Source organism: Quercus robur, chromosome 11 (genome assembly GCF_932294415.1).
Source record: "Quercus robur chromosome 11, dhQueRobu3.1, whole genome shotgun sequence".
NCBI lineage: Eukaryota > Viridiplantae > Streptophyta > Magnoliopsida > Fagales > Fagaceae > Quercus > Quercus robur.
The window spans coordinates 45,460,474-45,475,136 of NC_065544.1; the positions used below are offsets into that span (position 1 = coordinate 45,460,474).

General features: G+C 34.5%; 1 protein-coding gene and 1 pseudogene across 1 annotated transcript; both read right to left on the reverse strand.

Annotated features, from left to right (window-relative positions):
• Positions 1-4,787: 4,787 nt before the first annotated feature.
• On the reverse strand, positions 4,788-6,986 carry LOC126705526 (B2 protein-like; annotated as a pseudogene).
• Positions 6,987-7,032: 46 nt separating this feature from the next.
• On the reverse strand, positions 7,033-11,275 carry LOC126705522 (monooxygenase 1-like). Its single transcript, XM_050404577.1, has 6 exons — positions 11,010-11,275; positions 10,754-10,900; positions 10,542-10,592; positions 9,877-10,045; positions 8,974-9,202; positions 7,033-7,754 (listed from the first exon to the last, which is right to left on the reverse strand). The coding sequence occupies exons 1-6, from the start codon at positions 11,087-11,089 to the stop codon at positions 7,228-7,230; spliced, it is 1,203 nt and encodes a 400-aa protein (XP_050260534.1). The 5' UTR covers positions 11,090-11,275; the 3' UTR covers positions 7,033-7,227.
• Between the last annotated feature and the right edge of the window lie 3,388 nt (positions 11,276-14,663).

The following is a 14,663-nucleotide window of genomic DNA, read 5'->3' on the forward strand; positions in this document are numbered from 1 at the left end:
ATTATTAAAACATATAAACAGAACATGCGAAATAGAATAACAGTAACTTTTATTAATATGAAAAATTATTATTACAACGTACAAGGAAGGGCTTACACAAGCCTATACAAAAATGAACTGCCGAAGCAGTAATAACATCTGTAATACAGATAAGTAAACCGCCATGAGTCTTCTGAAAGCGCCTTCAAAGTCTCTCTGAAATCTTTGCCTCAGTACTGCTCATATCAGGATAAGAACCTTTTACCGAGGAGAAGGAGAAGGAAGAAGAATTGGAACACATGGAAGCACTTCAGCAGACTCTTGTCGCTGAAGAAAGCAAGGGAAAAAGAAGATGGAGGACATGAGTAGGAAGGAGGAGAAGAAGAGGGAAGTAATGAAAAGAAAGTAAAAGGAGCAAAAGAGGGAGAAGGGGAGCCATATTAGGTATGCTCATGAGAGAGCGGATGGAGATGACAAGGGAGGCTTTCGACTCAGTCACACCGGAAGTGAGGTGTGACGGGTCCCTGCTTCGGATTTTGGCTAAAAGAATGGGGAGGCAAATCTTGAGTCTCCGCCATCCTTGCCCTGACCGAGCCATCTCAAGTTTTGTTAGGATAGGGCGTTTCTGAGAAAGGAAGGATTTATTCATGGTTGACTATTATGGAGGATGTATTATTGGATAAGGAATAACCAGACGGAAGAAATGAACTATGAGAAGGGCTTGAGGGATTCAGATATGGAGAATCACCTTTTGTCCTCTCTTTATATAGGGGAGTAAGACGAGGGTGCGTAACACGTTCTGATCCCCAAGGAAATCTGCGAATAAATGTGCATCCGTTTCATTCCCTCACGTTATCAGTAACCGTTAGGTTGGGGAGGTCTCGTAAAAGGAAGATATTAAAGGCGTGCTACGGATAACCGAACGGAATAAGCGCATCACGCGTAAATCGAAGGGAATATCTTGTAGACCGACGCATTCCTCGTGGAGGTGAAGAGTCGCCAACGTTGATCAAGGGCCGAATTAAATGAGCCGCAGTTAAGGCTCGGTATTACCAAAACCCACATTTCCAACCAAGACGTTGGACAGCAGGGTTTTGAGGGGCTATTGTGGGGCCCAATAGTTTATGGGCCCGGCTCGCTCGCTTATAGGGAGTTCATAGGCCCCAAACTAAAGGAGGCCAGGGCCCAAGCCCAAAAATAGTGAGCCCGATATGGCTCAAAGATACGTCCGAGGACCGCTCAGTCCTCGGAAGACCCAGAATCCCATTGACGAAAGTGGAGTATAAGCAAACTTAAAAGATCAGAAAATATCTCAGGAAAATAGTCCTTAATACCCTTCATTGACATGACACCACACCTAACAGAGCCGGATTCTTAGGCTTTATGGACCATCTCCCACAATTTCGGGATGAGACTGATGGGACAAATCTCTGTCCTGGAAAAGTCGACCCTACACGTGGACGGGGGATAATGAACGTAGGCTAGTATAAAAGAAAACACAAGGTAACAAAAAGAGAGGGGAATCCATCTCACTGCCTAAGAAAGACTCCAGGAATGAGAATGCCCGGAAAGTATATACGCTCCACCAAGGATAACCCATCGACGGGTAACCGGAGGATACATTAGTGCTCCTCGGACATGATCCGAGGAGTCCAATCCCTCAATTCATAAAGTTAATGGGCTTAGATAACCGGACTAAAGCCTTTTTCAGTCTAGGTTTATCTAATGTCCGGCCTGTACTAACGTCCCGTGACCCAACTCCAGCCTTTCAAGCCCACTCTCTACAAAATTTATTGTGAGGGATCCATCACGTGCGAGCCCATCGTCATCGTTGGACCGCTTGAGAATCGTGTCCTTACAATTTCTTTGGGGTTTTTAAGTGTTTGTTAAATGACAGTTGTTTGAGTTTTTTCTTTGTTGATTCTAATTTGGGTGTCAATTTTGGTTAATGGGTCTCTGTTATTATTGTTTTGGTTAATTTTGATCTGGGTTTTCAATTCTTGTTGCTGGGTACGTGTTATTTTTTAGGTTTGGTAGGGTTTTCTTTTGGCTATTTCTGATAAAAGTTTCAATTTATTTAATCTGTCTATCAGAATCTACTTTGTTATACTTGGTCCACTTCAGTTTAGTTCAGTCCATCTCAGTCTATTCGGTTCACTTCAGTCCATTTGATTCGACACTCAAATGAAGTCAGCAAAACCTTTTTTTTTTATAGGAAGTCAGCAAAGCCTTAATTTATGATAATGTTACTTGGACTGCATTTAAGTTTAGCTTTGGTGTATGAATCTAGGTATGAAGTCAGCACAGCCTCTTTTTTTTTCATAGCAATGAATGTGGTGTGCTACTTCTTTTTTTGCACCAAAAAATACCGTTGTGTTTGTCCTCTTCTGGTTTTCTGATCAAATGTGGTGTGCAGGGTTTGAAAGCCTCTCAAGGAGTTCATAAAAATGCTAATACAATCACTTTGCGGGGAAATTGGCCTTGTTGCTAAAATCCTAGAACCCCATTTTTCTGTTTCCACATAATGAGGCTGGAATCCATTATACTGAAGACAAGAAAGGATGCCTTTTGATTTTAAAAGAATATATATATATATATATATTTTTTTTTTTTTTTGAAACTTGAAAGCTATAGGTATTTCATCTTATTAAATCCCATGCTGGAGATCCCTTTATGCCCTCCAAACCACATGTTCCCAAATTTTCTCCTTTAGGATTCATGAGTTTGGTTCATGAATTAATTACATACATTTTTAGTAATAAAATACACTATTTAGTTGAAAATTTCATGAGTTTGGAGGTCTTGATTATGACTTCCTTGAGTTGTGACCAAAACTTGGAGAAGAAGGGTATTTATTGCCCATTAGCCTTGAGGTGTCAGCCTCTGGTATTGTTCACGTCAGAGTTGGTAGTGGGACAAGTGACCAGCTCCTAATTTGGTTTGGGAGCTTGGTTGCTTCTTGAGGTGACCTCTAGTAGAAGGCAGAATTGAATGGAGTTCTCCAGTTGGCTCAGTTTGCACACATGTGCTGTTTTAGTTGAGACTTCATGTTGGGCTTGGCCATGAGGACTGAGTATTTTGATGGGCCTTTGACTTGGTGGTCCTTTCCACTTGGGCCTATCCTTTTGCTTTCCCATTGTGAGCCATACAAAATGGACAAAGCTACCATATGTTGCCATGGACTTTATTCCACATGGGCTTTAGTTGTTTGTAAAAATGAAATGTATTTATAAGATTTAATAAATATTTATGATAGGTTTTGGGTATTATTTTCCATGAGCTTTAAATAACAGTTTGAATAGTTTCTCATAATTTTTGCCATAGATTATTTTGTAAATGATATTTTCTTTGGGGCTTTTAAATAATAACCTCTAATATTTCTTGAGAATAATATTTACCATGGGTTTTAAACAGAGGCAATATCCATGGGTTTCAAATAAAATATAGTAACAGCCACTATAGTGGAATAATGTGACATTCTCATAGGTTTTTCTATAGATAATCATAATGGGCTTGTAAGGTGAATAATCACCATGAGTTTTGTAAATAAATATTATGAATGTTGTGATATAAATAGTGACCATGGGTTCTTATTATATAAATTCCATGGATTTATAATATGGTTGAAATAAATAAATGTCATAAGTCTAAAATAAATAATTATAACTTTCCATGGGCTAACTCTCAAAAAAAAAAAAAAAATTTCATGGGCTTTTATACTAGTAACACAAATTCATAATTCTCCATGGGTTTGATATATGTTTGTCATGAGTTTTGGAAAAATGAATAGTGTTATGTAATATAAATAGTTACCATGGGTTTATAATATGATATGAAATAAATAAATATTATGGGTTTAAGATAAATCATAACTTTCCATGGGCTTTTATATTAGTAACACAAATTCATAATTCTCCATAGGCTTGATATATGTTTGCCATGGGTTTTGGAAAAATGAATAGTATCACATAACATAAATGGTTACCATGGGTTTTATAAAATAGATTTCATAGGCTTTTAGTATTATAGTAATAGGTTTAAAAACTTAAAACATTGTTAATTATTGGATTTTAAGTGAAATACTTATGATATAGCATTTTGTCAAGTATTGATAATTTTGGGCTTTTTACTAGCTTGGGCTTTTAATAATGCTAACGTAAATTAGCCTTTTGATATTACTAATGAAAATTGGGCTTTTGAAATATTGCAAAGTATAAGTAGTCTTAGGCTTTAAAAAAGAATGTGGTGTGTGAATTGGGCTCGTAGGGCCAGTTTTGAGCTCCGCTAAATAATGATAATAAAATTAGATAAGATATGAATTTTTTGGATTTTTTGTGATATTTTATATCATGACCTAATTTAGATAATAAGATATGAAATATTTGTGGTTAACACAATAATAGGGTAAAAAATATTTGGGAAAGCTTAATAACTTATTAGTGGTGTTTGAAAATAAATAGGTGGTACTTAAATAAAATTAGGTGTAAAAAAAATGTACCCTATCAGAAGTCAGCACAGCCTCTTTTTTTTTTTTCATAGCAATGAATGTGGTGTGCTGCTTCTCTTTTTGCACCAAAAAATACCGTTGTGTTTGTCCTCTTCTGGTTTTCTGATCAAATGTGGTGTGCAGGGTTTGAAAGCCTCTCAAGTAGGAGTTCATAAAAATGCTAATACAATCACTCTCCAAGGAAACTGGCCTTGTTGCTAAAATCCTAGAACCCCATTTTCTGTTTCCATATAATGAGGCTGGAATCCATTATACTGAAGACAAGAAAGGATGCCTTTTGATTTTAAAAGAAGAATTTTTTTTTTGAAACTTGAAAGTTATAGGTATTTCATCTGATTAAATCCCATTGCATTATGTGCGTGCGCTTCTGTGTGTAGTCTCTCTTTTCGTTTGCAGCTTCCTTATAATGCAGTATGATATTAGAGAAGCAGCAGGACTCAGAAAAGTGGTTGCCATGGTATCCTTCTCTTTAAAGAAGTCTAACAATGCAAGTGTCTGCCATAAATTCAATTTGAAACTCAATATGTGCCTAGTGGAAATGATTAAGGCATGTATCAATCTCCTTTTATTTAAATATTTATTATTATTATTTTTTTATTTTTATTTTTTAAAGAATGTACTAATTCAGGCATGTAACAATTTTGACACCAAGTATATAGGCAAGACATAGAGGCTTACCTCAGGCACAGAGAGCTTCAATCAAAAATTTGGGCCATCATTGTGGTGCAATATTGGCCTAAATTCATCTTCTTCTAGTGGTTTGCATTTCTTCTTGACTTGAATTCTAACCTGAAATGAAGTCAGGTATTAACAATGTCAATCCTTTGAAGTTCTAATTCACAAAGAGAAGTTAAAAGAGAATGTATTGATCACATCACCAGTCTTTTTTACCTGTGCTGGAAATCTTGATTCTCCTTTGAACTTCTTGTCTTCCCATGCTGTTGGGTCTATGTTCCTCCAAAATTCACTGCCTTTTTTCATTTCAAAGTAAATAAAAGTAACTCAAAAGTAGAAAGAAAAAGTGTATATAATTGTGACTTAATTTAGCTTTTTAAATATTTTCTAGGCTGAGTCAAATTGTTGAGAGTAGAGGCCCCCTTAAGGAAGGTTTTTACCATTCATACCTGGAATACTCCATGCAGCTGGTGAGAATTGTAGTTATAAAGAAAAAGGGGTATGCCAGGGGTTATTGCCCTAACAGAGTCCTTATATCTCTGAGGTAAGCCGGCAAACAGAATTGGATTAGTAATTGGAAAGAAAGTAATGACACATTAATTCTAATTTGCTATATTTTCATAGCTTAATACGAAGCAATACTACTAATAAGTTTCAAATTTTAATTGGACAAATTTGTGTAGGTTGAGTTCAATTGAGATAGTAACTTTTGGACGACATGGTAACTAAATATATACCTATATATATATATTTTGGTTGAACTTTGAACCAAACCCATAAGTGATGTGAGAAACATCTCATGAAGTTTAAGGATTTGATGACTCATTCTAACTCTGAAATATCTAACAGAACAATGACAAGAAGATTAGAGAAATTACTGAAAAGTTGGCGGCAGAGATCCTCTTGCATTGTCACATTGTTACATACAAAAATGAAGCTTCCCAAGACCTCATTCCTAGCAGCATTTCATCGGAGGGCAGAGTCTTATACCACTTATCAGGCTTCAGTGATAGATCTAAAATATTACTCTTTCTACAGTGACCATCACCATCTATGTTTTCATATCTTTCTGTCATTCTCAATTCATTGTCAAATGCAAGCCTTGATGCAGCTGAGATCCATCTGTGGTAATCATCTGCAGTGGCTACTACTTGATGGAATTGGAATTCAGTACCAAATTGCCATAGAGAACTTCCATTAGTAGTTTTTCTTGTGTTAGTACCATTCACCATTGACATATTGTGTGGGGTGAACATGAGAGAGAGAGAGAGTTTTGCACTCTTGCTGCCTAGAAATGAATGACCTTTGGCACCTTAATAAAGATCTTCATGAGGTACACGGTTTTGGGTAGATATAATGGACTTTCCGTAGGGCTTTTGTTTTCCATCTTTTTAATCTTTTGCCAGAATTTGAACCAAAGTTCCGCCATTGCACTCTATAAAGTTATATAATATCATTGTCATTTGATTTTGAAATCACCCTCCTACCATCTTATAAAGGCTATTAATGTAGGAGTATTCATTAAAGCTGTCCAATTGGGGACCATGTTCTCACACTTTACTAGCATTTAGACATACACAATGTGAAACTATAGTAACAAGAAATTATCATCTCATGGGAGTTAAAATACTTGAAATTGGACTGGTAAATCTTCTCTCTGCAATGATGCACAACAATCCTTGTTAACTGAAGATCAATTTGCATATAGTTACTTAAAATTTAAAAATGCCACTCTTGATAGCAGGCCTCCCTTATGTGCTGTTTTAGAGGAACAGAAAACTGCCTCTTCAAAGATCAGACAAACCAAATCCTACACATCTGGAGATGCAGCAATGGTTCAGTCCTAGTAAAACATAGAAAGATGACTCAAATAGATTATAATACAAGATGAACAGAATAAAATTTATAAAACAATGGCAATAAAATTATTTTTAAGCATTATTGAGACCACTGCACAAGGGTTCACACCCAACGAGTATCTGTTTTAAACAGCAATTTTTTTTATCCTAATTAAACAAAGTTAAAATTCCCTATAGATTCTACAATTCAACTTAAAACGCCATATCTTAGAGGCGGCCACAGTCATATTGAGAATGAGCAGCGGAGTCACTGAAGAGAACCTTCATTAGGATGTTACATACAAATCTCACTAGCAATGGTGGATTTTTTATTAGTATACCAGTGAGATAAGTTTGTGTTGACAACCGCACCAATCTCATCCTCCGTTCTTTCACATATTGATCCAATGCTTCTCCAACTTTGTACGCTATCACCTGGTTTCCATTGGTCTTAATATCAATTTCATGCCTCTTTTGTGCCAAGCACCTTGCTAAGATGATTGCGTCTTCTAAAGCTACTGAGCCACCCTGTCCCAAGAACGGACCCATGACATGCATGGCATCTCCAGCCACTGTCACTGTTCCTTTTCTAAAACTTCCTAGTAGTATGTCCCATGGTGCTTGATATTTCATGCGTGAGATAGAGAGAGAGTCTCGGTCACTGTGTTTTACCATGTCTAACATTTTTGTAGGGAAGCCTTTAATTGATTCAAGAGTCATTTGTTGAAGGAGCTCTGGATCCTTCGCAACCACATCTGTTCATATAATAAATAAACACTTCCGTGAAAATTTGAGCCTGCTGCCACAGTAACAACACAATTACTGGAAAGCAAGTAACATATTGGCACTGCAGGGGAAATATCATTAAATTTAATTTCTAATAATTTGCATATTACTTTGAGATTATATGGGAACACTTATATCCTTAATCACAGATTATTTTGGATTGTGATCGTCTTGACAATTGGTCCTGGACTGTCAACAGCTGGAGCATTTGGGAACAAACTGCAGGTTTGGCTCAAAACTACAAATCAACAAGCTACTTCCATTCCTCTACTGCAGATGTATAGCAGGGTGTGGGGTTGCTGCCAAATTATTACTTGATCTTAGATAGTCTTATCAGAGAACTTTTCTTGCTATTGAATTATTTCAAAATGAGGATAGGTACACTTTATATCTTGTTAGGTACTGATAGGCCAATGCCCTTTGACTGGCATGGTTGACACCACCAAGCTCATGCGAAATTCCATGGGTGTGCAATGTAGTTTTTACCCTTTTAAACTAAACAAATTTCAAATGGAAAATTGTTGAAGATTTAGTTTAAAAGAGAAAATATCAACATGGAGATTTATGTGGTTCGACAGTATGCCTATATTCATGGGAGCGAGCAATCAAAATCTTCACTTGCAATTCCAAATACTTTGTAGTACTTCCAACCCTAGCCTGGTATATTGAAATTTCCCAATGTATCCTTACATACCTACACTATAGATCAATGTTACTTCCAATTTAAATTATAAGTTACTATCTCTAACAATAATTTTTTCGAACATACATTACAATTCCCTTGATTATGTGGATTGATTTGGATGAGTGTGTGTTGCATGAACGTGTACTGGGTCCAATATCAGATGTATACTAGGCTGATTTGGGCTCTATAAACGATTACAGGGAATTGCAACTATAACTTGACTAGTCTTTTTAAGGTCTGGCGTAGATGTGTTAATGTCATATGGCTTGGGGGCACAACCTGACAAGGACATTAGGGATAGACAAGATTAGAATCATTAGATTGTATCAGTGTAAGTGTGTGTCCTATATTGGATTTGAACTAGATTGATGAAACCTAATTGTTACTTACTAGTTCTTTTGAGGTATGGCACTGATGTAGATATCAACATGATGCTTTCCTTAGGTTGTGACATGCATAAAGAAGCAACAGTTGAAGATAAATTTTGTCATCTTGGAGTGTACCTTTTGGATTCATTTTGAGAGTTGCAAACCAATAGACCAACTTATTGTCAATTGGGATCCTCCCAATCTTACTATGGCCTCCTATGACTTGGACAATTTCATTTTTGAAATCATGACCACTTGGATATTTAGTGAAACCTCTAACCTGTGATAATGATAAAAATTTCACTGGTTTTAGCCCAAGAAAACCTGCAACAACTGAGTTGGCTCCATCACATCCAATCAAAACCTGTGATATGATCGGTAAAAGGTTAAAAATAATTTCTTATTAAAAAAAAGAAGCGATTAAACTCTCTTCAATTGTTAGCAATACTAAGGAGAGATTAAAATTTTTAAGTGTATTATTTTCATCGTATATTCGTTATTACTTTAGGTCTGTAGCAGTATAGCCACCTTGACCTTGAATGCTTTAGATGGGTGTCTGAATTCAGAAGTAATATGTCAAAAAGTGGTGGCTATAAATTATTCTTGCTAATATATTTTCCAGCATTTGATCAGCAGTCTCAAAAGAGTCTTCCACTGCTTGAAGCAATTGATTAACACAACTTAGGATTTGAGTTGCCTCAGCAATGTTTATGTACATTCCTGGAGAAAGCTAGTACTAGTTTTTGGAAATGCTAAGATTTGTTTTCTATAAATTACAAATTCAGGAAATTTCAATATGGCATTTTCATTGAGAGAATTTCTCATATATTTTGATTGAACCTATGAGAACTCCAAAGTAATTTTAGTTGAGTTGTAGACCCAATTGGCCCCAAAAAATGATTCCAAAGCCCCCTCAAAATTGATGATAATAAGATTTATAAAGTGATGCTCACAATAACTACACAGGGTATGTCATCCAATTTGATTGAGCAAAATGATATAAATCCATCTGTCTAAACAAAATTAATGAAAGAATACCGTAGCCTTGATGGCACATCCATTTTGGAGTTGAATAATTGAATGGGAAGAAAGTGGGTCTAGTGTAATGGAGAGTACTTGGCATCCAAGGTGTATTGTGCCAGGAGGCAAGTTTTCTGCTAGGCCTTTAATAAGCTCACTTCGCCTCAAGCATCGAATTTCCCCCTTCCTGTAGACATCTCGAAAAATTGGTTATAGGGTTCCTTAATCCTTATTAAGGACTTTTATTCCCCCTTTTAAAGGACTTCTTGTGTATATTACATAGTTAAGTAGGATAGGCTTTGAGTCTTCAATCAACTCTCTTGTCATACCCTTCACGAATCTTTGTAACTTAAAAAGTAGTTGTTTTCATTTTGAAAGCAATCAAGTGATGAAACATATTCAACATATCATAATATTTATTCTCTATCTGTCTTGAGTAAGAAACAATGCTTTTTATTTTATTTTATTTTTTTAAGTAGCTCATTTATGCAAAATATTTGAAGAATATGGTCTTAGACATAGATAAAAAAAGAACAAAATTTGAAGCAACTAGTTGGAACTCAAGGCATTATTATTGTCATATCATTTGGTTTGAAGATTACTGAGTTGAAGTTCACATAATTTTCAGATTTGGCCTCTGCACACACAGTAAAGATGGCTAATTTAGAAGCAGAGGAACTTACTCAAATGGTCTTTCTTGTTGCTTTCCACTAGCAACACTTATATTTTTCCCCCTGTGTTGAGTAGAATACATTAATATAAGAAAAATATACAATTCCACACAGCACACACATATAGACTTAAATTTGAACAACTACTTCACTAATCTTTTTTCTTAGTGTCAAGCTATGAATTTGATATATGACACATCTATCAAATAATAAAAAGGACCTACCCTTGCACAGTGAGGGAAGTTAGTCTGAGGTTTGAGGCAACACCAAGTTGATGAAGAGCACACCAACCATTTGCCCTAATAGTGATACCTGCTCCTGTTGCACGCAGTGTCTCTGATTTTTCCAATACTACACTTTTGATACCCTTCCTATACACATTTCCATATTTCACTTTGTTTGGTTTTTATGTCTCAGAAGTTATAAGTTACTGAACATGGTATAAGAAAGAAGTCAAGAAAAGAAGTGAATAGACAGTACCTATGAAGAGCAAGAGCAGTAGCAAGACCACAAATGCCACCACCAACTATGACAATCTCTATCTCTTCCATTTCATCCATTCTCCAGTTGCTGTAATTGTCTCTGTAAAGTCTTGAAGCAGAAGAAGGAGAAAAACACTGTTTTTAGATCAAACTCAGCTGTCAGCTGAAGTCAACAGTACTAAAAATATCAATTGATTTTATTTCCTAGTTGAGGCCACTAAAACTACCAATACTCTAGCACGCGCGTGGACGTTTAATTGGTTTATTGCTTATTTGTAGAGTAGTATTTTATTATTATACTAGTGTGGAGCAATTAGAGAAAGAGAGACAGACAAAGGGATAAAGAAAGCAATATAATGAAAATTTTTAAGAACAAATGGTATGTTCGTACGTTTTGAGCGATTGCCTTTTTTTGTAGCTAGTGGGAATTAGGGAATAGAGGTGCATGATTGGATTTGTTTTTGTAGAATTTGAAAAATAAAAAGAGAAAAGACGATAAATATGGAGAGACACATAAAATTAAAGGTACGTTTGATATATTGTATTTGAATTATAACGGTAACTAGACTTATTCATAAGTTTGGTTATAAGTTGTAATATCTATATTTATATCTATATATTGCTAAAAGTTGAAGCGTAGCGTAGCGTTTAATGTTACTGTAATCACGTTGAACCACATCAGCATCCACGTTATTATCATTTTTCTTTCCAATTTTCCTATAATTATTTTTTAACATTTACTTTTTTTTAATAATTACACTTTTTCCTGCATCTCTGCTTAAGTTGATAAATTTTTGTGTTTGTTACAACTCTACGTTGGGTTGGTACAATTTAAGTTGATATATTATTCTATTACAAAATATGATTTGGATAATTTGGTGTTTATTGTTATATATAAATATATATATATATATATATATATTATATTTTTACTTTTTTAATCTTTTCATCTTATTTTATTCAATATTTAAACTCAATCACATCCTCCATATAATTAAATTATTTATATTTTCTTTTTTTTTTAATTAAACATATAATATTTTATTTAAATTTAAATAAATTAAATTCTACTCACTTTTTTTAACATTTACACTTTCTCCAACCTTTCTCTTTCTCTTTACATTTTCATCTCCCCACTACCCTCTCTCTTAATATCACTCTTCATTTTTCCCTTTATTTTGTTTCTTCTTATTGTTATCTTTTTAGTATAATTTTGGCATTCTCTTTTCCATTATATGCATAATTTTTCTTCACAAAAAAATTTATCTCTCTCTCTCAATTTTTGGTGATATATATATTTTGCATCTTTCCTTTAGGTTGAGAAATTTTTGTGTTTTTTAGAACTCTACTTTAAGTTTGATGCAATTTAATTGTGTTGTTGTTGTTTTTTTTTTTTTTTTTTTTTTAACTTTGGTTGTTAAATTTTATCATATTGCATTGTAAAGAATTAAAGATAGTATATAAGAATGTTATATTATAATATTACATAATATGATTTAAATAATTTGGTATTTATTTAGAGATAATTAATTTGGTGTTTATTGTTATATATTTTATTTTTACTTTTTTTATTCTCATATTATTTATTCAACAGTATTAGTATGGGGACCGGCCTAGAATAATAGATTGGCTGGGCCTTGGGCCCGTCCGAGGACCCGTCTGTCCGAGGAGATGTCGTGGCCCAGAATTCCTATCCAGGCCCACATGGGCAAAGAGAACACGTCCGAGGAGTAATTCCTCCTCGGACGTTCCAAAGTCCGGATCAAAGGTGCATTCCAACTACTGTAGTCTCCCTTCCAAGCACGTAAAAAGAAAGGAAACCTAAAATATCTCAGCAAAGGCTGCCACCATCACATTAAATGCACCACAGCTACTCTCCTGGCCGCATTAATGAAGAGAAGACCCCTGAACATTGCCACCTTGGTCACTGCAACTCACAAAGAACTAATAAGGGTGTCTGATGGGACATGTGCTCAAGTAGGGGTTTGGATGATCAACAAGTGTAAAGCTCAGATGATAGAAAATGGTCTATATAATATGTAAAAGTCCCCCAAGAGAGGGAGACGAGAAAAACAGAGAGAGAGGGAGGACAGAACATGGTAGAGGTTTTATTTGCATGAATCTGTGCCCGTTAATCAAGTTGGAGACCATATCATCTGAGAAGGATCTCTTTTCACTGTTACCTCATTTTGTTCTTGTTTCTGTGTCTCCTGAGTCCATGCAACAAACCGCTTAAGCCAGCTGGAATCAAGTTCTTTAGTCCATTCTCTACAGAAATTCATTGTGTGGGACTTTTTGGGCCAAGATTTGACTAACAAGAATCGGGTCAACTAAAATCGAGCTCCTACAATTATTATTATTGTTGTTGAATTAATATATTAGATTGTATATTTTTTTAAAGCCAATATATTAACTTGAAAGAAAATGAAAAACCAACTATTAACCAATAATCTTTCTCAAAAAAAAAAAAAAAAAACTATTAACCAATAATAACTAAAACAATAATATTATCACGCGCAACGCGCGAGTCTACGACTAGTATATCTAAAAGCTGAAGCGTAATATTTATTATTACTACGCTCCAATTGAGCCACATCAGCGTTCACATTTTTATCATTTTTCTTTTCAATTTTCCTATAATTATTTTTAACATTTACTTTTTATTTTATTTTAATATTTACGTTTTTTTCAACCTTTCTCCATTCCTTACATTTTCATCTCTCCACTACCCTCTACATTAATATCATTCTTCATTTTCCTCTTCATCTTCCTTTATTTTGTCTTTTCTTATTCACACCATCTTACTATAAATTTATAACTATCTCTTTCATCTATGCATGGTTTTCTCTCACAAAAAAGGCTCTCTCTCTCTCTCAATATTTTTTGGTGAGTTTTATTTATTTATCTTGCATCTTTGCTTTAGATTGATAAAATTTTGTGTTCTTTAAAACTCTACTTTGGTTAATGCCATTTAGATTTGTTTTTAATTTTTTTTCTCTCTTTAATTGTTAAATGTTATCCTATTGTTGTTCTTTCTTATAACTCTAATTAATGTTGATGGTTATTTTTTTGGGTTAATTAAGGTTGATGGTTTTTTCTTACATAGAAAAGAAAAGATTGAAAACAATTGAATTCTGTATAGACTTGTACCAAAAGGGGACAAGAGCCTTTGTTTATTGGATTAGAGACAAGATATTAAAGGAGCATATCCTTTGATATTCATCGTAAGTCTCCATCCGGTTACACTTTCACCATCATCAATTATGTATTTGTTTTTGTGTCAATTATATTATTATTATTTTCGTGGGAATGAATACTTGGTGGAGCAAATGAAATCTCTATAAAAAAAAAATTAATAAAAAAAATCATATAAAAAAGAGCACAAAAAAAAAAAAAAAACAGTTAGGCAGTGAATTTTCAACATAATGTCAATAGTGAGAAAAGGGCTTTATCACTTTTTTAGTTTTATCATGTAGATATCGAAATGTTAGATGAATTTTAATTTTTAAATAAATGTTTGGAGAAGTTGAGAGGATATGATAACATTAGGGTCCAGTTGAACTCTAGGAACAACTCCGAGGAGATTCTTGTACTGATAAGCTCTAGAGTTGTATTAATCTGCATTTTGCAGTGGCTGAATGTTTGCTTTATA

What these genes read in the sequence shown, in the direction of transcription:
- LOC126705522 (XM_050404577.1), bottom strand. Translation starts at nt 11,089, where the DNA reads ATGGATGAAATGGAAGAGATAGAGATTGTCATAGTTGGTGGTGGCATT. An exon ending in ACTTCCCTCACTGTGCAAGG is followed by an intron (nt 10,593 to 10,753) that starts GTAGGTCCTTTT and finishes TACTCAACACAG; the next exon opens with GGGGAAAAATATAAGTGTTG. An exon ending in CAACAAGAAAGACCATTTGA is followed by an intron (nt 10,046 to 10,541) that starts GTAAGTTCCTCT and finishes AGATGTCTACAG; the next exon opens with GAAGGGGGAAATTCGATGCT.